This window comes from Dothidotthia symphoricarpi (assembly GCF_010015815.1).
Source record: "Dothidotthia symphoricarpi CBS 119687 unplaced genomic scaffold P153scaffold_22, whole genome shotgun sequence".
Taxonomy (NCBI): domain Eukaryota; kingdom Fungi; phylum Ascomycota; class Dothideomycetes; order Pleosporales; family Dothidotthiaceae; genus Dothidotthia; species Dothidotthia symphoricarpi.
Genome location: NW_022985029.1, coordinates 282350 through 305739, shown reverse-complemented (window position 1 = coordinate 305739; position 23390 = coordinate 282350). Strand labels below are relative to the sequence as shown.

At 56.0% G+C, this 23390-nt stretch overlaps 9 protein-coding genes across 9 annotated transcripts; 6 read left to right on the top strand and 3 right to left on the bottom strand.

Annotated features, from left to right (window-relative positions):
• The first annotated feature begins 243 nt into the window (after nucleotides 1-243).
• On the top strand, nucleotides 244-1178 carry P153DRAFT_370619 (40S ribosomal protein-like protein S22). Its single transcript, XM_033669080.1, has 2 exons — nucleotides 244-427; nucleotides 636-1178. The coding sequence occupies exons 1-2, from the start codon at nucleotides 295-297 to the stop codon at nucleotides 893-895; spliced, it is 393 nt and encodes a 130-aa protein (XP_033519096.1). The 5' UTR covers nucleotides 244-294; the 3' UTR covers nucleotides 896-1178.
• Nucleotides 1179-1266: 88 nt separating this feature from the next.
• On the bottom strand, nucleotides 1267-4419 carry P153DRAFT_370618 (heat shock protein-like protein). The gene has a single exon (XM_033669079.1). It carries the CDS (start codon nucleotides 4185-4187, stop codon nucleotides 1425-1427), a length of 2763 nt encoding a protein of 920 aa, XP_033519095.1. The 5' UTR covers nucleotides 4188-4419; the 3' UTR covers nucleotides 1267-1424.
• A 1917-nt stretch (nucleotides 4420-6336) lies between these two features.
• P153DRAFT_125180 (uncharacterized protein) lies at nucleotides 6337-9280 on the top strand. Its single transcript, XM_033662007.1, has 3 exons — nucleotides 6337-6574; nucleotides 6621-8015; nucleotides 8065-9280. Exons 1-3 carry the CDS (start codon nucleotides 6487-6489, stop codon nucleotides 9141-9143), a joined length of 2562 nt encoding a protein of 853 aa, XP_033519094.1. The 5' UTR covers nucleotides 6337-6486; the 3' UTR covers nucleotides 9144-9280.
• P153DRAFT_125339 (TolB, C-terminal domain-containing protein) lies at nucleotides 9225-11301 on the top strand. The gene is made up of 2 exons (XM_033662009.1): nucleotides 9225-9451; nucleotides 9498-11301. The coding sequence occupies exons 1-2, from the start codon at nucleotides 9418-9420 to the stop codon at nucleotides 11141-11143; spliced, it is 1680 nt and encodes a 559-aa protein (XP_033519093.1). The 5' UTR covers nucleotides 9225-9417; the 3' UTR covers nucleotides 11144-11301.
• A 158-nt stretch (nucleotides 11302-11459) lies between these two features.
• On the top strand, nucleotides 11460-11925 carry P153DRAFT_390168 (uncharacterized protein; the record flags this gene model as incomplete). Its single annotated transcript, XM_033670901.1, has 2 exons — nucleotides 11460-11592; nucleotides 11651-11925. 2 exons carry the CDS (start codon nucleotides 11460-11462, stop codon nucleotides 11923-11925), a joined length of 408 nt encoding a protein of 135 aa, XP_033519092.1.
• On the bottom strand, nucleotides 11806-14422 carry P153DRAFT_349850 (uncharacterized protein). The gene is made up of 4 exons (XM_033666266.1): nucleotides 14003-14422; nucleotides 13842-13900; nucleotides 12862-13789; nucleotides 11806-12813 (listed from the first exon to the last, which is right to left on the bottom strand). The coding sequence occupies exons 1-4, from the start codon at nucleotides 14123-14125 to the stop codon at nucleotides 12220-12222; spliced, it is 1704 nt and encodes a 567-aa protein (XP_033519091.1). The 5' UTR covers nucleotides 14126-14422; the 3' UTR covers nucleotides 11806-12219.
• A 649-nt stretch (nucleotides 14423-15071) lies between these two features.
• P153DRAFT_301692 (ADP-ribosylation factor) lies at nucleotides 15072-15851 on the top strand (the record flags this gene model as incomplete). Its single annotated transcript, XM_033664398.1, has 6 exons — nucleotides 15072-15130; nucleotides 15177-15287; nucleotides 15333-15349; nucleotides 15399-15544; nucleotides 15592-15672; nucleotides 15720-15851. 6 exons carry the CDS (start codon nucleotides 15072-15074, stop codon nucleotides 15849-15851), a joined length of 546 nt encoding a protein of 181 aa, XP_033519090.1.
• Nucleotides 15852-15918: 67 nt separating this feature from the next.
• On the top strand, nucleotides 15919-22097 carry P153DRAFT_125259 (uncharacterized protein). Its single transcript, XM_033662008.1, has 3 exons — nucleotides 15919-16334; nucleotides 16418-21368; nucleotides 21427-22097. The coding sequence occupies exons 1-3, from the start codon at nucleotides 16157-16159 to the stop codon at nucleotides 21704-21706; spliced, it is 5409 nt and encodes a 1802-aa protein (XP_033519089.1). The 5' UTR covers nucleotides 15919-16156; the 3' UTR covers nucleotides 21707-22097.
• A 390-nt stretch (nucleotides 22098-22487) lies between these two features.
• Nucleotides 22488-23369, bottom strand: P153DRAFT_301453 (uncharacterized protein; the record flags this gene model as incomplete). Its single annotated transcript, XM_033664383.1, has 1 exon — nucleotides 22488-23369. One exon carries the CDS (start codon nucleotides 23367-23369, stop codon nucleotides 22488-22490), a length of 882 nt encoding a protein of 293 aa, XP_033519088.1.
• Between the last annotated feature and the right edge of the window lie 21 nt (nucleotides 23370-23390).

Sequence of the window (23390 nt, the reverse complement as noted above, 5' to 3'; positions counted from 1 at the left end):
ACAGTCTTCGATCGAACTTTTCATCTCTGTTCCTACCACCACCACTACCACCCCTACGAGGTATGTCTCTCTCGCCCACGAGTGCCCTTCAGAGAGCCAGGAGATGCAACCGCAGCCGCCCGCAAGGATGAGCGCGACACTGCTTCGCCTCTGCGACACGAGCTGAAGAACCCTCTGGTCGCGTCGCAGACTGAGGGCACTCTCCACGCTCCGGCATCTGGAGGCTAACCACACACTTTACATAGATACCTCAGTCGCTCTCGCCACCGAGAATCTTCATACACAACCGCCAAAATGGTCAAGACATCCGTCCTCAATGACTGCTTGAACGCCATCAACAACGCCGAGAAGGCTGGCAAGCGCCAAGTCATGATCCGCCCGTCCTCCAAGGTCATCGTCAAGTTCCTGACCGTCATGCAGCGTCACGGTACGTCGAAGTTTTCATCACAGACACATGATAGGTTCATGTCCCCTCCCTTCTTCGGGCTGATAACTAGTTAATGGTCTCGTTTCTTCCACGACCATTGACCTTTAAGTGTCCGATATATTGAATCTAGCGAAGGACTTACACATCTTCGGAACCTGTTCATGATGTCTGATGTTTAATTCTTCTCAACATACTAATCTCTTCCCAGGTTACATTGGCGAGTTCGAGGAGGTCGACGACCACCGCAACGGCAAGATTGTCATCCAGCTCAACGGCCGCATCAACAAGACCGGTGTCATCTCTCCCCGCTACAACGTCCAGCTCCGTGACCTCGAGAAGTGGGTCGTCAAGCTCCTTCCCTCGCGTCAATTCGGTTACATTGTCCTCACCACCTCGGCTGGTATCATGGACCACGAGGAGGCCAGGAGGAAGCACGTTGCCGGCAAGGTCCTCGGTTTCTTCTACTAGGTTCTCGTATGATATGGTGGGAAAGGGATGCATATACCCGGGCTTAGGCAAGCATGTAAATGTTTGACTAGGTAGTCCATCAGGGCGACGATAGATGAAGAAATGACAAAAAGTTATGACGCATTTGGCTATGTGAGCTTTTCCCTCTGAGTGACAATGCGGAATCAGCTTGTGGTCATCTCGTCGAGCACTTCCAAATTGTTTTGCACCAGAACGTCAACTTTCGCCATCCCGTTCTCCTTTTGCATTTTATGACTTGATGTGAAGTTAAACAAATCACGAATATCCAAATTTCCAAAGGTTCTTTGAAATACTTTGTCGAGTTCTCATTTACTATTTATGTAAAAATCAAACAACCACCACACACTGACCTAGACCAAGTGATGCGCCATCGCTTTTGTCATATCTATTCGTCAATCATATATCATAGTCTCAAAAACGCTGCACCCAACATCCAATCCCATATTCCCCCCAAAACTCCAAGGCTCTTATGCCAAAAAAAAGAAGACTTGAAAATCCTTGCCCATGCTTAATCGTAAAGATCCATACCCGCATCGTCATCCTCCAGCTCCGCAACCGCATCAGACTCGTCGTACATCTCCGAATCGTCGTCACTGTCCGTGTGATTGGGCAGGACCTGGATGTGTCCATCTTCGAGAACCACTCTTGCCGCCTCTCCGTCCTTGATGGCACCGCGCAGGATGAGCACGGCGAGGCGGTTGAGAACCTCTTTTTCGATGAGACGAGACAGTGGTCGCGCACCGTACGCGGGCGAGTATCCCGCCGAGCCAAGGTAGTCGCGGACTTGGGGTGTCATGTCGATGCGCACATTGCGACCGTTGGACGACAGACGTTTCTGAATTTCCTGCAGGCGGACGTCGACGATCTTGCGGATTTCGCGCTTGGTGAGACGGTTGAAGATGACAGTTGAGGAGATACGGTTGAGGAACTCGGGGAGGAAGTAGTTCCTCAATGCGTTCATGACTAGCTCCCTCGTTGTAGCATCGATCTTACCGTCCGGTGCGTTGGGGCGAGAGAGATGCTCAGCACCCAAGTTGGACGTCAGGACGACGATGCAGTTCTTTGCGTCGACGACTCTGCCTTGTCCGTCGGTGATACGGCCATCGTCCATGAGCTGTAGGAGTACGGTCAGGACTTCCTTCGCTGCCTTTTCACATTCGTCGAAGAGCAGGATTGAGAAGGGTTTTCGGCGAAGGGCTTCAGTAAGCTGGCCGCCTGCGTCGTGGCCTACGTAACCTGGGGGCGAACCAATCATTCTGCTGAGTGAGTGACGTTCTTGGTATTCGGACATGTCGAAACGGATCATTGATTTGGGGTCGTCAAAGAGGAACTCGGCGAGAGCTTTAGTGAGCAGTGTCTTACCCGTACCGGAGGGACCGCAGAAGAGGAAACTGGGCGGTTGGTTCGGGTTGGCAAGACCAGAACGCTGGAGACGAATGGCGTTGGAAACGGACTGGACAGCCTCTTTCTGGCCAACGACGATCTGCCCGAGACGACGCTCCATGTTGAGAAGCTTGTCCTTCTCCGTTGTTTTGAGGCGCGTAACAGGAATACCAGTCCAGCGTGCAACGATCTCGTTGATCTGATCCGGTCCGACAGAGTCACTGAGAAGCGCTTCACCACCACCACTTGCCTGGTGAGACCACATCTCTGCATCTGCCTTAGCTTTCTCGGTCTCGAGTTGAGTAATACGGTCTTTGACATCCGGGATGGCATAGTACTTCAGGTCGGAAGCGCCCGCAAGGTCGCGCATACGCTCGGCTTCAGCGAGCTTGTTGTTGAGACTCTCAAGCTTCAGCTTCTGCTCTTGAATCTCCTTGCTGCGTCCCTTCTCGCGCTCATACATTTCGCGGAGGGGCTTCAACTCCTCTTCGATATTGGCAGCTTCAGCTCGTGCATCCTTGAGACGAACTTGTGAAGGCTCGTCCTTTTCGCGGGCGAGAGCGTGAATCTCGATTTGTAATTGCTGGTGACGACGTTCGAGGTTGTCGAGTGCCTCAGGTTGCGATTCTCGGGTAACGCGTACTGCTGCTGCCGCTTCGTCGATTAAGTCGACTGCTGAATCAGGCAGACGTCGCTGGGTCAGGTACCGAGCAGCTAGAGTAGCAGCAGCGACGATAGCACCGTCCATGATGGTGACACCGTGATGCGTCTCGTATTTCTCCTTGAGGCCTCGAAGAATCGAGATGGTCTCGGGAATGGTTGGCTCCTTGACCAAGACTTGCTGGAAACGTCGTTCGAAAGCCGCATCTTTCTCAATGTACTTCCTGTACTCGGCAAGGGTGGTAGCACCGATACAGTGAAGCTGTCCACGAGCCAACATGGGCTTCAGAAGATTGGCGGCGTCCATGCCGCCCTCTCCAGAAGAGCCAGCGCCCATCAGGAGATGGATTTCGTCCACGAACAAAACTATCATCTCTTTGGACTCCTCAATCTCCTTCAAAACACCCTTCATACGCTCTTCGAACTCTCCGCGGTACTTGCTGCCAGCGACCAAGGAACCAACGTCCAGGGAAAGCAGTTTGCAGGCTGCAAGGTTGGCAGGTACGTCTGCGTCGACAATGCGGCGGGCAAGACCTTCAACGACCGTAGTCTTACCAACACCAGGCTCTCCAATGAGAACAGGGTTGTTCTTAGTACGCCTGGTGAGGACGCGAATAACTCGTCGAGTTTCTTCTTCACGACCAATGACAGGGTCGATCTTGCCTTCTCGTGCCATTGCCGTCATGTCGATGGTGAACTTTTTCAAATTCTCATTGTCCTGCTCCGCGTCTGCCGTCTTCGAGTCGACGCGCTTGGTTCCTCGAAGTGCTTGTATAGCGCTGTCAACCTGCTTTGCGTTTGGGATGTTCGCATCGGCGAGGCATCGTTGTATCGCCGCGTCCTGGCATAGTGACTGGATGAGGTGATCGACAGCAATGAAGCTGTCCTTTTGCGTTCGGCTCAGGTCTTCGGCGGCGCGAAGCACCTTGGCCATCTGAGGTGAGGGCGATGTTCGCTCTGGCGGCGGATCTTGGCTAGGTAATCGTACCAGAGCCTTCTTGAGAGCTCGTTCAAAGAGTTGGGCATCGCCATTGGCTCGTTCAATGACCTGCTTGAATAGCGGCGGTGGTGGGATGTCGACTTGGTTCGCGAGGTCTTTTGGTGGATCTATCAGCGAGACCGCAAGATGTGTGGGTGCGAGTTGTGAGTGTGCATAGTCCTTGGCCAACTGGAAGCTGTCGGCCAGGGCCTTGGCCGCGCGATCTGTGTAGGCGTCGAACGAAGTCATTGCGGTGTGGACTGTTGCCTCGTATCTGTATAAGTTGGCGTGAAGCCAAGTATATAGTCGTGATAGCCTTTGTTGGTTTCGAGTAGAGTCGTGCGTGGGTTCGTGTTGGGTGTGTGGGGTATCTCTGATTAGCAAAGAAACGGTGATACAGCAGACTTGAGAATCTTATATGTCCCAAGGGTAGCTGCTCGAGAAAAACCAGGAAGTAGCCAGTAGCGTCGCGAGCCTTCTCGAGATTGGTCGTGGTATCCGTTTCTCCATCGAAGCTTCTCGTGGTTACGCCAGGTTTCCGGTGGAGCCCCACTACGTCATGCCCGTCAGCCCACCTTGCATCTGTCACCACATCACTATTCCTCAGATGCGCTGTCACGACAAGTGCCTTGAACAGCCTTACACCGGTCCGAATCTTTTAGCATGTTAACCTGGCTTGAGACTGGGGTTGCAGGGTGATGAGTCGAAGTCACCTTTGCACGATGAAGCCCTGCCGCACTGGGTTCAGCCTAACACATGCCTTCTCCAGGATGTATCTTCTCGCTCCCCCAGCGCGAGTTTGATAATAATCACTTCCTTGTATTTATTTACAAAGCTCAGCCGAATTACAAATTTTTATCAACAGATCTAGGTAGTGGGAAAATCAACACTTTGATACTCCCACCAATGTGCCAAACAAGTATTCAAGTAGCGTAGCCTGAACATCTTCAAACAATTATCTGACTGCTCGATAGTACTTTTGAGGAGTATTAGATACTTGGAGCCTTACCCATATAAGTTGTAAACGCATGTGTACAATCATACAATATGAATGCCCTCTGGCTAACTCTTTTGATATTCACGACAATAGGCGTGTACTAAGTTTGTGTTCATTCTGTACATGCCTTGAAAGGATTTGGAACCAGCATCACGAAAAGAATAGTAATGTGGAAGAAGCAGAAATAATGAAACGAGCATGATTTCAAAATGCGGGGGAAACGACCAGGTATAACTTTCAGTGGACAGATGCTACGAAGTTGAAAGGTGTATCTGCCGTCTAAACGCGCGTTTGTGATCCAGAATCAGCAAGGTGTATTTACATGAGAGTGTCCTAGATTACGCGTTACGAAGCAGTGAAAAGACGGCTGGTATTAACTGAATTAGTGTCTTCAATTTGATAAACCTGATCGGGAGTCGATAGTATAAATGGCGCGGATTGTCTCGGGACAGTACGACTTGAAAGTACGGTTCGGATAGGCTTCTATTTTAAGTACTAGCGCAACATCCACGTAATCTTAAGAATCTACGTAATAGGAATTGTTTGTATAGACTTTTACTACTAAATCTTCCTTTATTCCTATAAAAATTAACTTAACGCTATAATTTTAACGTTAACTTGCAAGATTTAACAAAAATTAATAAATTGCTCCTACCTAGATTTAAACTTCTAACCTGCAAAAAGAATATTAATCTTTTGCTAAAACAGCCTAACTATAAATAATTTAATAATAGATAGCATAAATATTTTAGCTATATAGTAGTATTAATAAGTCAGCAGTGGAACAAATTATTTAGTTAACGCACTTTCTAAAACAACACTAAACAAGCTGTGTAGGGCGCGCGTAGGCAGCTTATTAAGCTTAAGATTAGGTAGATTAACGGGACTGCTGGGGATAACAATAGGCAACGATTTCAACATTTTAGTAAGAGAATAACAACAACAATAACACAAATTTGCGATAATTAGGATAACTTAAACAGTTAAGTAGTAAACGATTTGTATAGGTTAAGTAGTACTAAACGTTCTAATTAAAACTGTTGTTGGCGGAAAAAACGACTAATCTACATCTAGTATTCCATCCGATCTCCAACCGTACTTTTCAATCGTACTGTCCCGAGACCGTCCGTAAATGGCGTATATAAATGCGGGTGGCTCGAGGTTGCTGGGATGAGCGAGTCTAACATACTGGAAACCAGATAGTGGAATAATATCCCTCTGGGAAGTCTCAAGTGAATTGCGTTTCTCATCGATTGAAGAGTTGAAGTTGGGCGAACGAGTGTGGAGATGTGGGCGCGGCGCGGGTCCTAAAATAGCTCGACGCGCATGAGCTCAGCTCAGAACGAAGCACCCCCAGGGACGGTTCAGCGGCAGCTGAAGGAGAAGGCTGCTCGAAGTGTGCATGTAGCGCAATGGCGTCTTACTCTCCAGCCCGAGGCGCCTGTAGCGATCGAGCGTGGTGCATAGCCGGGCGCTGATCGACTTGTTATTCTTAGAGGCATCGATTGCTCCGCCCCGCCATCACCTGCAGCCTTCCCACAGCTCACTGCGATGGCTCCCAAACTGCCGTGGCACAAGAGCAATAAATCGCAGATCTCGGTCGCCGCGTCGCCAGGACAGCCGTTGCCGTTGCCGTCTGGTAATACCCAAGATTGGAGGGCTTTCAGCGGGCTGACAGGTTGCAGTGCTTAGCAGTGGTGATAACAGCAACAGCAGTACCAACGGGAACAGCCTCACCAACAGCATCGCCAACAGCGAGCAGCGCTTCCAGACGCCAGACCAGTACGGACAATCGCCCCAGCGCACCACCAGCACCAACACAGCCCACCGCCAGAGCGCGCACCACCTGCCGTTAGAGCAGACATATCAGCAGCAGCAACAGACGGGCGCTCCGCAGACATCGCCAATCGCCGACCAGCCGTACCAGACCGCGCCCACGCCCGGCTACGTCCAGGAGCCCAAGAAAGCTTCGTTCCGCAGCCGCATCGCCGCCGGGTTCACGGGACACAGGGACGACGACGCGACGAAGCAGGCCACCAGGAACCCGCTCGGGCGCAAGCAGTCGGTCAGGAAGACGGGCCCCGAGTACTCCGCTCAGGACGCCAGTCGTCTGCAAGCCTCGCAGTGGCAGCAGCAGCCGCAGCAGCAACAGCAACAGCCGCAGCAGCGGACAGGCTCGAGCCCGCATCTGCCCCCGTCCACCGAGGAGGACGAGTCCAACCTCGACCCGTTTCTGCAGCAAGAAGGCCGCTCACCACAAGTCCCACCCAAGGACGTTCCCTACCAGCAGCACTTCCAGCCAGGCACGCACCAGGAGTACGCTCGGTCCCCACCTGAGGGCGTCAGCGGGGTACATCAGCAGCCACCGCAACCACAACAACAGCCCTACCAGAACTACCAGCCAACATCCCAGCACTCGAGCACGAAAGAGTACACGGCCTTTAACCCGCAGAACACGCCGAGCCCCCTCTCTGTGCACGCTCAGCTACACACCCACGACACGACCCCGCAGCCGCAGCAGTACTACCAGTATCAGCAGAACACATCGCATCCGCAGCAGCAGTCGAATCAACAACAATCTCCGCAGAGCACACAGCCACAGCAGCAGCAACAGCAGCAGCAGTCCCCGACGCGCCAGCTCCCCCACCTCATCCAGCCCGACTCGCTCAGGCCGCCCTCGTCGCAGCAGCAGCACGCCCCGCCGTCGCCCCTCCAGCAAGCCCACGACGAGTCACACACGCAAAATACAACCCCGCCGCAGGACAACATGGCGCCCAGCAGCCAGAACAGCGTCAAGAGCAGCATGCGCAAGGTCGCCGACGGCCAGCAGCAGCCAGGACCGCCCACGCGCGAGCCATCACTCCTCCAACAGCCAGGTCAGACCTCCGCTCAGCCACCCGTGTCGCCGGGCATCGCATCGTTTGGCGCTAACGTCGTGCCGTCAGCCTCGCAGGGCCAGCCGTACAGAGGTGACAAGCAGTCGCAAGGCGAGATAAGCAGGGCCACGCCGCCGCCACGCTCCGCAAGCGACATGACGGACGAGAGCCTGGAGAAGATGATCAAAGAGCACGAGGTGCTGCGTGAGTGCTACCGCGATGGCTCTATGAGCTCTGACTGACGCTGCGACAGGCGAGAAATATCAAAAGGTCAAGCGCTACTTTTTCGAGCAACAGACGCAGGTGCACCAGCTGCAGAATACGCTCGCCAACCAACGCATGTCGCTGTCCCGTACGTCGTGGGACGATAGCGAGTACACGACGCGCTTCAACAGACTTGACGGCCTGATTGCGCAGCTGTCCTTTTCCATCCGCAAGGATTGGCGCTCGATTCCGCCATGGCTGCACGTCGTCGTCAACAAGTCGGCGGTGGAGACGGGTAAGCAGGAGATGACGGCTGTGGGGCGCGCCTTCATGTCCCACTGGCTGGTGGAAAACATTTTCGAAAAGTACTTCCACCCCGACCTGGACCCAGGCCTTTCGACGCAGTTGCAGGCAATCCAGACCAACATCCGCCGCTTTGCGCCCGTCTCCCACTCGGCCGAAGACGAGGACTCGCTCGCGGCAAAGCTCATCAACTGGCGGCTGGCGACGCTCGAAGGGCTGGCGGATCATCTCCGGGCGCCACAGGCCGAAGTGAACCGACAAACGCTGACGCATACATTGAATGAGAAGCTTATCGCCTCGCTGCAGATGTATCTGAATGATCCTGCGCCGCCGGACTTGAACGGCGGGGTGCCCATGATTGTCGAGCTGGCCATCAGCATCGCGCAGCATCTGCCGTTGGAGAGCCGGGAAGTACATATCGAGTACTTCCCACCAGGTCACGGCATAGTGTCAGACTTCATGAAGATGGAATCTGGCATCCCCGCGCTGACCAGCCCAATTGCAGACGCAGAGGAGGCCGACCGGGCGTCTGTACGGAGTGTCGCGTCCAAAGCCGAGGATGCAGCCTCGCTCGCCGAGCAGGAGCAGCTGCCCAAAGAAGACAAGAAGCGCGGCATGTTTGGTTTCGGCAAGAAGCCCACGCAGACGTCGAAGCGCGAGAGCACCCTTGGACAGGGCGGCAGCCAGCTGAGTCTCTCGCAGCCTCCACCTAGCGCGGCCGGGCCCAAAGACGAGCTGCCACCGCGCGTGCGCATGGCTGTTGGCGTGGCGGTGCAGATTCGCGGGAAGAGTATTTTGATCAAGGCGCCCGTGTACAGCACGTGAGTGGTGACAGTTATATAACGATGTAGTTGGTTCTGAAGCTGGAGCGAGCGTGTGATGTCTTTTTTTACTCCCATTTACGTAGCTGTGCTGCAAGATTGGAGGTGCATGCCGATACCCTCGTTGCTTCTACGGTTGTGGTTGTTGGTTTAAGGATCATGTAGTGTATCCGTATCAACATTCACAGTGCGGACATGCTGGCTTCTGATTGGCCCAGTTCCCTCAACACCGACCGTCTGTTTACCGTCGTCAACACGCACATCACCCCAACACGAACATGGATAACGCAGATATATCGCCGCAGTTCAAAAGCAAGTGGATCGCCATTTTGTCCCCGCACAAGCTAACTCCCACCAGCAACGTCCCTGTCGGTCCCGTCGCCGAACGCCGCGCACGTTGCCTGTCTCTCCAGCACCCGCCTGCAGATCCGATGTCTCTCGACGTTCGAGGTCGTGCGGAGTGCCGCGCTCCCGTCCGACTTTGACTGCAAGAAGGCGTGCATCGCATGGTCACCGCCGCTGCCCTCTGCGCCGTCCACCCCTCGATCGAGCCGCCCACAACCGCCCGCCTCGAACCGTGTCCTTGTGTTTGACGAAAACACCACGCGCGTCTACGACTTGCGCGACGACAAGTGGAGTGCCGTCATCAGCAATGGCTCGGGCGGCATGGGCAAGAATGTGCACGTCGAGTTTGGCGCAGGCGAGGACGAGGTGCTGGTGTGGAGCGACTTCGCGGCGTGTGTGAAGGTGTGGTGTCTGCGCACAGGCAGAGCAGTTGAGGTTAGAGACCCCAAGTTTGCCGGACGTGATGGGAGAGGGTGGGGGTTCCGGCCGTCGGATAGCGCGCGAGGGGGCGGAGTGCTGGCCATGCTGTGCAGGAGCTCGGGGCAGGACATACTGCTCCTCCTGGCGCCACGCACACACACCCTCCTGCGCCGCACTGAGCTGCCAACAGTCGATGCGGCAGGCTTGAAATGGAGTCGCGACGGCCGCTGGCTTGCCATCTGGGATGCGCCCTCTGCAGGCCACACTCTCTGCATATACACCGCAGACGGCCATCTATACCGAACTCTCTCGCGCGAGCCGTCAGAACAGGTCAACGAGTGGGGCGTCGAGGGTCTGGGCATCAAGAGCGTCGAGTGGGTCCCGGGGAACGAGTGGCTCGCAGTCGGCGGCTGGGATCGAAGGGTCAGGATTCTGTCGACGAGGACATTCACGCCGGTCGTCTTCCTCGATCACACGGCGAGCATCCACGTCCCCACTGCGCCCGTATTCACAGAGACCGTCGACGCGCAGGGGAATAGGAGTTACTTCCTCACCACCCAGCCGGCCACACCACCCAAAGCACCAGCGGAGAAGAGCGAGACAGGGGTGATGAAGCAGGGCATCAGCGTTCTCGCCTTCAACGGCGATGGCACACTTTACGCGACACGGGACGACTCCACACCCACAACAGTATGGATATGGGACCTGCGGAGTCTGCGCCCACGCACGATCCTCATCCAGCATGCCCCGATCAAATCGCTGCAGTGGCACAATTCCCACCTGCTCATCCAGACAGCCCACGACTCACCAACGGTGTACCTTTGCACGGCAGAAAACCCCTCGCACGAACCCCCCGCTATACTCGCCCTCTCGTCCCACATCAGCAAGCCTGCCAGCTCCCTCCCCGCGAAATGGAGCACCACATGGCTCTCCACGCCTGCTGACAAGAAGCCCGTCTTCGCGCTCGCGCACCAGCAGGGCTACGTGCTCGTCTGGCCAGACGGCAAGGACCAGATTCTGCGCTTCGAGAGAGAAGACGAAGCCGAGCAATCTGACGATAGCTTGTACGAGATTCTAACGGGGAGGACCCCAGTGCCGCGATTCAGAGGTAGTCAAGACATCGAAAGAGAAGACGTGGAGGAGAGCATAGCCTTCGAAGACACGTTTCGCGGGAAAGGCGTGCCAGACGGACGAGGCGAGAGCTGTTTCGACGAGAGCGGTTTGGACGAGATGTTCTAGTTTTGTGATACCCCAGGATGCAATACATTCTCAAGACGATGATACCCGTTCGACTGACATCCCTGCAACCCACACACACACGCGCGCCCAAAACAAGCTAAAGCTAAAAGCTCCACACCCACCCACATGTCACCCAACCCACGCGTTCCCGCCTGACGTCACTCTCGCGCCCGAAACCTGCACTCGGGCGGAGCCTACATAAAACGGGGGCCTGGTACTAGTTCCAACGTCTTTCAACACCTGACATCCATACACATCGAACCAAGACCCTCTACACATTCCCGTCCGCAACACACATACACACATCACGTCCAAAATGGCAGACACAAAGGACACACAGGCGAAGCCGCAGTCGGAAGAGCACCAGCACATCCCCACGGAGCCAAAGCAAGAAGAAGAAGCAGACCAAGGGACAGGCGGCCTCTTGTCCAAAGTCGGTGATCCAATCGGTTCGTCCCCCCCTTCCCTCCCCGCCTTTTTGCATGACAAGTCTAACACACCTCGCAGGAAAGGTTCTAGGCACAGCTCTGCGCCCCATCGGCGCGCCGCTGGAGAAAGGCGTCACGGGCCCGCTCGGCAACGCAGTCGGCGGCAGCACACGAGGCGCGCTGGGCCCGATGCTGGGTGGCGAGGACCAGAAGATGGAGGTGCTGGGCGGTAATAACAAGGATAGCTATGAGAAGCCGGAGAAGATTGCGGGCAAGGAGCAGACGGGGGAGAATCCGTTGGGGCTGGATCAGACAGGGCGGTGGGGGTTTGATGGAGATGAGGAGAAGAAGTGAGGGTGTGTTGAAGGGATGTTATCGTAAGAGAGTTATGTGAAAATGCATTTCCATTCTACTTGAGTTACTATTCATTCTGTGCATTGTGACTGAGCATGTGTACTAGAGATATGTCAACGCCAACGCTGTGTATGCAGTTCCCAGCCGTGCCCATACGCCAGACGTCGTGTTGTTGTCATGTCAAAACAAAAAGCAACTCGCATCGCAACTAGCAGATAAAGAAAGGACTTTTGGTTGACGTGAAATGACCACTCTCCGTCAAGCATTCGATCAGCCATGTATCAGCGAGAGAGATCAACCAGCGGGCACCCCCTTGGGATCAATATGCTCGGTCGTGTGGTGCTGAAAGATAGAGAGGTCCACGACCTGGTCGTGCTTGAAGCCGGCCTGCGAAATATGACCGCAGCGCACAAACTTGAACATTTCTAGGACCTTGGCCCACGGCGGCAGTTCTTTGCGAGCATGGAGGATGTTGATGAGTATCGTTTTGACAACCCGACTGGGCCCAGTCTTGAGATAGTCATAGTCGTTGATATACTCGTACCCACCCCGCGCATTATATCCCGTATTGACCATCTCGAGGAGTCGGTCGAGAAGACATCGGGCGACCCCCTGGCACGTGTAGCCTGGATGCACATACATCTCCAGCTCGAAACAGAAGCGATATAGGCTGGACCGATCGCAGTAGTCATCGAGGTTGATGTAGCCGATGATCTTCTCGCTAACGTAACCTCGCGGTCCCTTGGGCTTGTTGCCTTTGGCGATTGCTACCAGGAAAGGCAAACCTGCCTGGACGATGGTATCGACACGATCGCGAATATGCTGCTCGGTGCGCGCGTCAAATTCGGTGGCGTGGATGGAGTTTTCGACGTAGTGATTGTAGATATCCTGTACCCAGTCAGTCTGGCAATAATCTGACAAAATGAGAATGCTTACTGTAATCCCATGCACGTCGGCGGGCTGCACAGGACGCAGATAGATATTGCCTGTTGGCTTCAGTCGTCGGTCTTCGGGCTGCGGTATCGGGACTTTCGGCTCCCGGACAGGACGATTTTGCTTCTTCAACAAGTTGAGGTGTTTGGCGTGGTTTCTATCTGCAACTTTCTCCATATAAACCGTGATCGACTCTCCTGTAAATTGCCCTCTCGTGTGGTTGTCAGGGTCTGTAGCATCAACTCTCGCATCTGGCACCACCAGACCGTCTATGAAGCAGCTCCCCTCATTCTCGTACATGTCCCAAAAAGGGAGAGTATCTGTAAGGTCATCGTCTCCCAACGCAGCTGGTGCACAATGTCTCAATTTCTCCCAGAACTTGCGCAAGGGTTCACCGTCGATGGTACTCGGCATCCAGTATCGCGGCACCAGATCTTTGGGGATTGTCATGCCCTTGTCTCCAGCATCCTCACCACTGAATGCGCCCGATTCGATATTCATGGTTTGGATACATTCTTCGCTGTGTGTGTTCATCCATTCTTCGATGACCTGGCCAAAGTGTCTGTTGATGAAACCTCTACGGGCGGACCACTGCTCTGGTGGAGGCAGCCAGTCGCCGTTCCAGTCCTGTAGCTTCTTGACGTCGTAGTCAGGGTCTCCGTTGCTGTTGGAGCGGAAGTCGACTCCGCCGTCACTCTCACTCTCACTGGGAAGAGGCTTCATGTCGCGCTGCTTTGGCCAGACATTCTTCCTCGGCGCTGCCTTGGGCCCACGCGGCCAGTTCGGGTTCTCGCGCCTCGGTGGAGCAGACGGCGGATCTGGTATCGGTTCGTTCCACCCAGCCCACGCGTCGGTCTCGATCGTCTTGGACTCCTCTGGGACGGTGGTTGGTGGCGAGGGTGGTGACAGATCCACGAGAGCAACGCCGTTTCTGCGCAGTGTAAGCAAATGTGATATGAACTGTGCACCCTGGTGTTACTCACGGAGACGAGTGTGACTCAACATGATGTTCAGTTTTGGAGTCATCGGAGACTGCGAGCAACTTGTTCAAGATGGGAGCCTCAGGCTTTGCGTCTATTTTTACGTCTGCTTGGATGTTTGTCTGGATGTCTGTCTTGATCTCTGTCGTTGCGTTTGTCGTGACATCTGCCGTTGCATCTGTCTTGATATCCGTCGATGCATCTGTCTTGGTGATTTCTTGAGGATTGGCGGCGAGGCGCTTGCGCACATGAGGGGGCACGTATGCACTCTTAGGAACCTGAATCATCTTGCCGTCTTTGTTCTTGTCGACCTTGGAATCGCGCTTGTTCTTGCGTCTGGGCCTTCTCTGCGGACCCTTCTGAAGCTCTGGATGACAAGGTGACGACACGGGAGTTGTAGGTGAGTTGGTGCGGTGAAGTGAGTTTGAGAGAGGTGCCTTGCCACGTGGCTTGCGAGGTGCTTTATGAGCTGATGAGAACTCGGCGTGTTGCGCAGACCAGTCGTCGGTGTTGTCTCCTGGTGACTCGGCGGCGTGAGGGTTGAAAGGCTCCCACTTTCCTTTACGGCTACGACTGTTTGGCTGCTATTTTCGTATCAGTTGTGGTGCGGTAAGTGGTGGTGGAGTGTCAGAGTGGCAGCATGAATGGTGAAGGTTTGATGGACAACTTGGCGGTGTCGAGTTGATGTACGCCTTTCACTTACTGCACCAGCTCCAAACACTTGCTGCTGTTGCCAAGTTAGATTGTTCGTTGCCATTGTTGGTGTGTCGGCTAAGGCGTCCTTGGTCGGTGGAACAGTATTGTGGGTGTAGTTGGAGATTCTGCAGCGTCTAAGGAAGGCGCAATGAGCCAGGAAGGAGCGTGATGAGAGCTTCGAGTAGTGGCAGAGCTTAAAATTCTGCCTAGTTTTGCGGTGAGAGAACTTGCGACTATTGTCTCACCTTTACCACTTTTCATCAGTCACAAGACAGGTTCGTTCCAGCATTGATTACCAGGCAGTGATGAGATTCGCTATCCATATTTTTGAGCAGCTTGGTCCATGCAAAGGAGTAACTACCGGCTTTGTAATTGTTCAAATGCTCGTCATCAAATACAAGCAGCAATTCAGCAGCATGCTTGAAAGTGAGACATGTCGATGCATGTTATATTTCCGCTCTGGGCGAGACTAGCGGAAGTGCGGAGCTCCACAGCGAACCAAACTTTGAATCTATCTGCAAACACGAACATTTCAAAATGCTCTCGATACTACGAAAAGCGCGTCTGAAGGACAAGGAGATGCGGATATTGATGTTGTGGGTGTTTCTATCCCAGTTTGCAACTCGAGACTGACTAGGTGAGGGGTCTGGACAATGCAGGAAAGACGACCATCGTGAAGAAGATTATGAACGAGGACGTGAACAGTGTTAGCCCGACGCTCGGATTCATCATCAAGACGATCGAGTATGATGGGTGCGTAGAGCAGCCCTTGTAGTGGAGAGAGACTGACGGCGGAAGATATAAACTGAACATATGTACGACATGTGCCCATGTCACGCAACTGCCTCCCAGCTAACAAGGCAGGGGACGTCGGCGGGCAGAAGACGTTGCGGACCTACTGGAAGAACTACTTTGAGAAGACGGACACGCTCATCTGGGTCGTCGACGCGACGGACGGCGAGCGGATTGACGACTGCCGTCACGAGTTGGAGGGGCTATTGCTGGAAGAGGTGTGTGTGCTGGGATGATGGACGCGACTGTGTACTGACACCTGCAGCGTCTCATGGGGGCAAGTCTGCTCGTGTTCAAGAACAAGAGCGATGTTCCCGGGGCCATGAGCGAGGACGAGGTTCGCGAGGTATGTGACAGGTGCCATGGACGTCAGACGGGTATTGACGTGCACAGGGACTCAGGCTCGACGCGATCAAGACGCACAAATGGACCATCATGGCGTGCAGTGCGATGACGGGGGTGAATCTGCACGAGGGGCTGCAATGGGTGGTGCAGGACGCCAAAGCACGTCTCTTCTTGTATTGAGGGATGGGGTGTATGGATGGGCATGGGACGGCAGGCGGTGGAGCGGTGGGCGCGGTGGAGGAGCTAGTGCAGCGGAGTTTGACAAGCGGCCCAACTCCCAGCAGGAGCTGCCTTGATAAACAAACGTCAATTGAAGTGTGCTGATTGCTGGTCCCTCTTGCAATCCCTCTGCAGCCTGAATCTCGTGTGCACGACGGCTCTCCAGCGCCGAAGCATGAGCGAGTGACGACGAGGCACTGCAGACACGCCATTCACCGCCGCGGCGAAGCTCCCCCCTCGTATCCCCCAACAGACGGGCAGCCAGCATGGCCGAAGAAGAGAAGACGGGCAGCATGGCCGAGGACAAGGACCTCGACCCGTCCGAGTTTGTGCAGCACATCCGGCAGCTCGGGGCCCAGCGCGACCAGCAGGACCTCGACCGGGTCAGGAGACTGGAGGAGGAGCTGATCAAGGGCAAGAGCGAGAGGATGGCGCGGAGAGCCGGTGAGTGCAGCGTCCAGCGTCCGAGTTGCCCAGCACGTGGGCGTGTCGAAGTGTCGAGAGCGCCGGCTGATGTGTTTTTCCAGAACGCGCGCGCTCCATCTCCCCAGACAAGCCCGCGACACCACAGTCGGTGAGCGCCGCCGCCAGCCCTCGCACCGTCCAGGACAAGGCCGCCAGCACGCCCACGCCGGCCATGAGCCCGCCCCCGCTCGACGCCATGCACGACGACGCAGAAGCAAAGAAGCCCGCCACCAGCGCCGCCGCCCTGGGCCGCTCGGGCACTCTCTCGTGGAAGCAGCGCCCGCAGTCTGGCAGTGGGCGTCGGCCTCTCTCCATGGCCGCCTCGTCACGCGACACGTCGGAGCCACCTTCCCCAGAACGCAGCCCCTCGCGCGCGTCTGTGGCCCAGTCGCTGGACACGCGCTCGCCGTCGCCGTCCTCACGCGCCAACTCGGGCCGCAACAGCGCCGTCCTCAGCAACCGCTTCTCCTCCAACACGTCGCTCTCGGGCGGCGACGCCGATGGGCCCGCCCCGACACGCTCGCCCATGCCCACGCTGGACTCGCAGAAGTTTGCCCCGCCCACGACGGCCGCCGATGCGACAGACGGCGGCGACGGGGCAGGCTCGTCACGCGCCCTCGCCATGTCGCCGACCCAGGGCCGCATCTCCCCCGAGCGCGAGCGCCCCACGACGCCCGGCCGCCCCGCCTCGCCGACCAAGGGCATGGGCGGCTTCGTCCAGAGCGCCATGCTCAAGCGCAGCGACAGCGTCAGCAAGCGCTGGAGCACCCAGACCCCACCCGTCCTGAACCGCCAGAACTCGACGCTGAGCAGCCGCGGGAGCGTCGCGGGCGGCCTCGGCACCCTCCCCAAGATGGAGCGCCCCAACAGCCTGACCAGAGACAACTCGCTCGAGTCGACCTCGCGCCCCACGTCCAGCTCGAGCAACCTCACCGTCACCAGGGACGCCACGCCCAAGGACGAGTTCGTCAAGCCTGCCCTCCCCCACCGCCACAGCCGCAGCAAGTCTGTCGCCTCCAACTTCAGCGAGTACGACCACTCCCAGGATGACGCCCCGCCCACGCCCTCCCGACGCTGGAGTCCGAACAAGTCGAGTTGGCTGGAGAGCGCGCTGAACAAGCCTGAGTCGCCCAAGATGAAGCCACAGGCCCCGCCGCCGCCCCAGCCAGCATGGATGACCGAGATCAACCGCATCAAGCAGCAGCGGAGCAGCGTCGACCTGGGCAGAGGCAGTCCCCTCCACAGCCCGTCGCTCTCAGGCCGCTCGTCGCCCGTCAAGGACTTTGCATCTGGCCGCATCTCGCCGATGAAGGAGCTGAGTTCGGGTCGCACGTCGCCCGTGAAGGAGCTGGGGTCTGGTCGAACTTCTCCTATCAAGGAGTTCCAACTGCGGCCTGCCAGCGCCCGCAACTTCGAGTTCCCCCCCAAGGAGCCCAAGGAGCAGACGCCCAAGAAGGTGGAGGAGCAACCATCGAAGAAGCTGGAAGATCTGACGCCCAAGAAGCTCGAAAAGCTATCAGAGCCGTTCTCCACCCCCAATCCCTTGATATCGCCCAAACCGTCTATCATCGGAAAGAAGGAGGAGGTCAGAGAGCCAGAAAAGACACCCTCAAGACCCGAGTCTGTGCTGTCACCCACCTCCGTCGTAGGCGAGGATCAGCCGTCAAAAGACCATCTCACACTTGCCACAGAAGTACCGCAAACATCATCCGACGAGATATCAACACCGACCAACTCGAAGCCCGTCGCGTCCCGTTTTGCACGAGACTCGCCGCGTCTGGTACCGGCAGTGAAACCCAAGTCGACAACTCCTCCCAAGAAGGACTTCCGCGCGGGTCTAAAGTCGCGACAGCAGCCCACAACAGACACCCCCAAGAATGAGAACAGCTCGGAGCTCCAGAACGTCTTTGGCAAGCTGAGGAGGGCCGAGACGAAAAACTACGTCGCACCAGACCCTCTCAAAGACAACATACTGCGCGGCAAAGAAGCCCTCAACGTGACTGGTGGCCCTAAACCAACCGTACGTCGCGACGAGTTCCGTCAGAGCCTGATCATCACAAAGGAGGCCATGTTGGAGAAAGCCAAGGAGAGCGGCTCAACTCTCGGGAGGTCGGATAGCATCTCCCAGCCAGCTGAGACACCCGAAGCGATTGCAATCCGCGAAAAGCTCACTCGGTCAGACAGTACGTCGAGGCCTCCCTCGCCACAGAAACAGCAATCCACACCTGAAGCGATAGCCAGGAAGAAGAGTCTCAGGACAAGCGTCAGACCTGTCATGGCCGATCTCGTCCCGCAGCCGGCTCCGCTCTTTGCGGCGAAAGAGCCCGCCAAAGCAAGCAAGCTGGCGGATCGATTCAATCCCGCGCTCGCCAGTATGCTGGCTCGAGGCCCAGCGCCCCTGAACACCACCAAGTCGCCGTCAAACGGCACGCCAACCGAGTCTGCCACCACACCCGCACAGGGCGAGAAAGGGGGACCTGCCCCAGAACTGCAGCACATGACCAAAGACCGGGCTCGCGGACCAAAGAGAAGGGCACCGCGCGCAAAAGAGGCTGCGGCTGAAGCGGAGAAAGCTCCAGAAAAGGTGACTACCACTGCTGCTGTCCCTTTGGCCCAGCCTGTCCGCGTACTTTCCAGCTCTGAGCCTCCCAAAACTGACGGACCACTAGAGGAGCTCCCAGTAAGGAGATTGGCGACAAAGCAGTCCTTTGCGGAGAGGCCTGCAACGCCTGCGAAGTCAGCACGCGTGGCGTCTGGAAATTTCGGAAAGCCATCGACCCCGGAGCTGCCCAGGAAGCCGTCGATGGCGGATTTGTCGAGGAGAGTTTCTGGGCTCCAGGGGTCTTCGCAATCGCCCCGGCCAGAATCTATTGGATCGCCCAGAGCTTCGCCTGTAATCTCTAAGAGATCATCTTCTATAGAACTGTCTAGGAGGATTTCTGGACTGCATGGATCTCCACAATCACCCAGACAACCGCCTGTAATCTCGAAGAGGTCGTCATCAATAGAATTGTCTAGGAGAGTATCGGGGCTTCAGGGACCCCAGCCAGAGTTAGTTGGGTCACCCCGAATGTCTTCACCGGGAATCCCTAGGAAGCCATCGATGATCGAACTGTCTAGGAGGGTGTCGGGACTCTCAGGACCTCCACAATCGCCCCGGCCGGAGTCGATTGGATCGCCCAAGCTATCGTCTCCTGAAATATCGAGAAAGCCGGCCTCACTGGTATCAGATAGGAAGAGTTCTGGCGCGCAGTTTACACCACAGAGGTCTTCACTGTCCTCGCAATCATCGTCTCCCTCGTCAGTGGTAAACATAATCTCGAAGCCATCATCTCCGTCGGTGCTGAACATGAAACCGTCGTCTCCATCACCAGCAGCACTGTCAATGTTCCAGCCAAAACCAACCATAGCGCCAAAGCCAGCGCCTCCATCGCCATCAGTAGTATCGTCGAGATTCTCGCGGCCACTACCCACACTTCCATCAAAGCCATCCATAGAACTCCCGAAACTAACAGCGCCCACGGATATGCCGCCGTCTGATACTGAGACGTCGCCCACGACATCTACCATTTCTGTAAAGAGTGCTTCGTCCATGTGGGGCAGGCAGCCGTCTCCTGCTCCGAAGGGAAAATTCCCGATCAAACTGCCTACCCGCGCAGATGAACGCGCCGCCATGCAGGACGCTGGTCTTATCCGATCACCTCAACCAGAAGCACTCGAAACAAAGCCCCTGCCCCCTAAACCTCTAGAACACAAGCCCAAACCGGCTGGTCTTGGATTCATGGGTGGGCTTGGTAGCCTCGTGGCAGCGAGGTCTCGTGAATCTAGCCCGCAACTGACCAAGGACCTCCCCGCGTCGCCGCCGCCAAGCGCAGGCAGGCCGCAGTCGGAGTCTTCTAAAGCACCACCTGCGCCTGAGAAGCCGACCGGCATGTTTGCGGAGTTTTTCGACGACGCTCCAGTGACCGAGGGGCAGCTAGCAGACAACATCGATACAGAGCACATACTCAAGTCGCCGCCCCTTGACCTGGGACCCGGCGGCAAGATCCGCACCGTGCGCAAGGAAATGTTGAAGGTAACTGTCGACGGCAGGCTTTCACCGGTGCACGTGCAAGAGGAGCATGTTCTGTTCCGTGAGTGTATGTATCTGTGCACGCACGTATACGGAGATTCCAAGGGCGCAAGGCATACAGATGTGTATCTTTGGGCAGGCAATGGTGTTGCAGAATCCACACTCGAAGACGCGCAGACGTTTGCGAAGAACCACGCTCGACACCAGCAAGGCAGGCTCCTCGTCGTGCGACAGGGCCACGAGACGCCAAACTTCTTCGAGGCCCTCGGTGGGATCCTCATGACACGCCGCGGATCGAAGCCAGAGTCTACGGAGTTCATGCTGTGCGGCCGTCGCCACCTTGGTCATCTCGCATTCGATGAAGTCGACTACTCGCTGAAGAGCCTATGCTCCGCCTTCCCGTACCTCATCTCGACCAGCACCGGCAAAGTGTTCCTCTGGAAGGGCCGCGGATGTTCTGCCGAAGAGCTATCGGGCGCACGACTCATGGGCATGGATCTCGCGCCCACCGGCGACTTTGTCGAAGTCGACGAAGGCTCCGAGCCAGCCGCGCTCCTCAACGTCTTCCCTCCCAGCTCGGTAGCAGGCAAGGCCCCCGTCATCCCCCGCTCCGCCGACCACTGGCGCTACAAGGCGAACAGCGACCGCTACCGCGTACGCCTCTTCAAGCTCGAGCAACAGCAAGAAACACTGGGGTGGGGACAAACGAGCCTGCAGGTGAGCTCCTCCTTCTTCGGGAGGTTACGCCGCCCTTCGTGGGGACCAGCGCTCTCCCCGACTTCTACTGGACCGCACGCTGAACTCGGACCGCAGACGCCATTGACGCCCAAGACCCCGCGAAGCCCCGTCACCACAAAGGTCGTGGAGATTATGCCCTTTTGCCAGCGGGATCTGGAGCCAGAGCATGTTTACGTTCTTGACGCCTTCTTCGAAATGTACATGTAAGTTTTGGTTCTGCACCTTACCGTTCGTTGAGGGTTGGTGCTAATTTCATCGCAGTATTGTTGGTTCTCTATCTCGCTCGCAGGCTCAGGCTTTCTCCACCGCCCTCTTGTTCGCGCAGGAGTACGGCATGCTCGCTGTTTCCGAGGAGGACCGCCCGTTCATGCCATTCACGAATGTCGTCCTCGAGGGCGTGCCCCGCGACATGAAAGCTATCTTCAGACACTGGGAGGACGCGCTTATCCCTGCAGCTGGCCTGATGAGCGGCAAGTTGGGCCGCGGCAAGAGCCTGAGGATCGTTGGGCTCGAAAAGGCCATTGAGGCTACGCGGCGATGAGCATCGTCGTTTTAGACTTGCACGTATATATCTTATCTTCTCAGCATCACGGGGCATGGCGAAATGGGGGGTGGTGTCGTCACTAAACATAGACTCCTATGGAGTGGTTTTTTGTAGTTCTTGCATACATCTTTCACTCATTGTATCATGTTGATGTTGCGTGACATCGCATGATATGGCTAGAGGTTTGGATGAAACTGTGTTGAATTGTTTGTGCTTGATGTGCAGGATACCACCTCCATACGACTGAAAATATGAGGTGACGCGTCTTTTGTAGTGAAAGACGCGATGTAAACAAAAACAAGATGTGACGCTCTAGATCTATTCTAAGCCAGCACCATCCCGAGAATTTGCGCCTCGCCTTCCCCAAACTCCCATATTAGCAAAACCATGCCGACCCAAGACGCACCCGATGCCAAGCAGTGATCCATGACCCAATTATGAAGGAAGCGAATGAAACAGTCGTGGCGTGAAAATGAGAAATTGGGTATCATGAAGTGGCGTCGTATACATCGTGGTAGGAAAAAGCCGAAAGAGAGAACAAGCTCAGCCGTGAAAAAATAGCGAATGAGATACAGGACTCTCGCCGAGTCCGGGAGAAAAAAGGTGTCAGCCGATCATGAAGTACCCCATTTCGCGGGGCCATTTGACAAAGCCCTCGCAAGTAAGCGCTGGTTGATAGTACTAACAAAAGAAAAGGTAAGTAGGAATTCCTAGGGGGGGGGGTCCCGGGGGAGAGGATAAAAAAATCGCGGGGGAGTGAGTGTCCTGGATGGTTCTTTTACAACCTTGCGTTCACAATGTTCAGCCTCTTCCACATCCCCACGTGCTTGATGCCCTCTTCCATCCAGTGAGGCTCGGCTTCCATCTCCACCTCGCCCTGGGCGTTCTTGAGCTGCTCGTGGAAGTCCATCTTCTCCCACATGTGCTGGAGGCCTGCTTGGGCGTGGATCATGATAAGACCTTGCCACATGAGGTACTGCAGTTCGGTGTTGTGGCCATGTAGGGTTGCCAGCTCCACGATGGTTGTCGTAGGCGGAAGGTAAATGTTGTCGGGGTGTTGGGTGGCATAATCGAGGGCAGCGTTGATGAGTAGCTTACCAAGGCCCATAGCCCGGTACTCTTTCAGCACAGCGAGACGACCTAACTTGACGTACGGCTCGTTAGGGTGCTTACTGTTGCCGCTGTCACTGGGCGGATCCTTGTCAGTGTGCATGTCGTCTAGCGTACTGTCTCGACGGTACTTGCTCGCGCCATGAGGTGGGGGGATCAGGCGGATGGTTCCCACAGGAGTGCGCGAGGCAGAGGGACGGCGGGCCACGGCCTGCTCGACGGGATCCTTTGGTGCACTGGCATGCGCTTTCCTGGACGACTCGGTTGGAGAACCCTTAGGCGTGCTAACCGAAGCGTAGACGACCCAGTGCCAGCTCCGGGCGTCGTCTTCGTCGAACTCGGCCTCGAGGGGAATCCCCTGCTGGCCGTAGACCTCTTCGCGGACGGCCATGGCGTGGCGAAAGACCTCAGGGACGTCGATCTTCTGCTTGCTGCATGGCAGTCTGTTGTCATAGCCGTCGAGGAGACCCATGGGCGGAGGCAGGATGCTGGTGAAGCGGGTGCCATCATTTTCATGCACGGCGGCTACTTCATAGCTCGTGTTGGTCATGGTGGATGTTGTGAGTTGCGC

Bases quoted from the DNA above. Each gene is read 5' to 3' on its own strand.
- P153DRAFT_370618 (XM_033669079.1), bottom strand. From the start codon at position 4,187: ATGACTTCGTTCGACGCCTACACAGATCGCGCGGCCAAGGCCCTGGCC.
- P153DRAFT_370619 (XM_033669080.1), top strand. From the start codon at position 295: ATGGTCAAGACATCCGTCCTCAATGACTGCTTGAACGCCATCAACAAC. The intron at 428-635 runs GTACGTCGAAGT...ATCTCTTCCCAG, and splicing joins GACCGTCATGCAGCGTCACG to GTTACATTGGCGAGTTCGAG.
- P153DRAFT_349850 (XM_033666266.1), bottom strand. From the start codon at position 14,125: ATGATTCAGGTTCCTAAGAGTGCATACGTGCCCCCTCATGTGCGCAAG. The intron at 13,901-14,002 runs GTCACGACAAAC...ATCTTGAACAAG, and splicing joins AGACAGATGCAACGGCAGAT to TTGCTCGCAGTCTCCGATGA. The intron at 13,790-13,841 runs GTGAGTAACACC...TACACTGCGCAG, and splicing joins GTTGAGTCACACTCGTCTCC to AAACGGCGTTGCTCTCGTGG.
- P153DRAFT_125259 (XM_033662008.1), top strand. From the start codon at position 16,157: ATGGCCGAAGAAGAGAAGACGGGCAGCATGGCCGAGGACAAGGACCTC. The intron at 16,335-16,417 runs GTGAGTGCAGCG...GTGTTTTTCCAG, and splicing joins GAGGATGGCGCGGAGAGCCG to AACGCGCGCGCTCCATCTCC. The intron at 21,369-21,426 runs GTAAGTTTTGGT...ATTTCATCGCAG, and splicing joins GCCTTCTTCGAAATGTACAT to TATTGTTGGTTCTCTATCTC.
- P153DRAFT_125339 (XM_033662009.1), top strand. From the start codon at position 9,418: ATGGATAACGCAGATATATCGCCGCAGTTCAAAA. The intron at 9,452-9,497 runs GCAAGTGGATCG...AACTCCCACCAG, and splicing joins TATATCGCCGCAGTTCAAAA to CAACGTCCCTGTCGGTCCCG.
- P153DRAFT_125180 (XM_033662007.1), top strand. From the start codon at position 6,487: ATGGCTCCCAAACTGCCGTGGCACAAGAGCAATAAATCGCAGATCTCG. The intron at 6,575-6,620 runs GTAATACCCAAG...GACAGGTTGCAG, and splicing joins GCCGTTGCCGTTGCCGTCTG to TGCTTAGCAGTGGTGATAAC. The intron at 8,016-8,064 runs GTGAGTGCTACC...ACGCTGCGACAG, and splicing joins CAAAGAGCACGAGGTGCTGC to GCGAGAAATATCAAAAGGTC.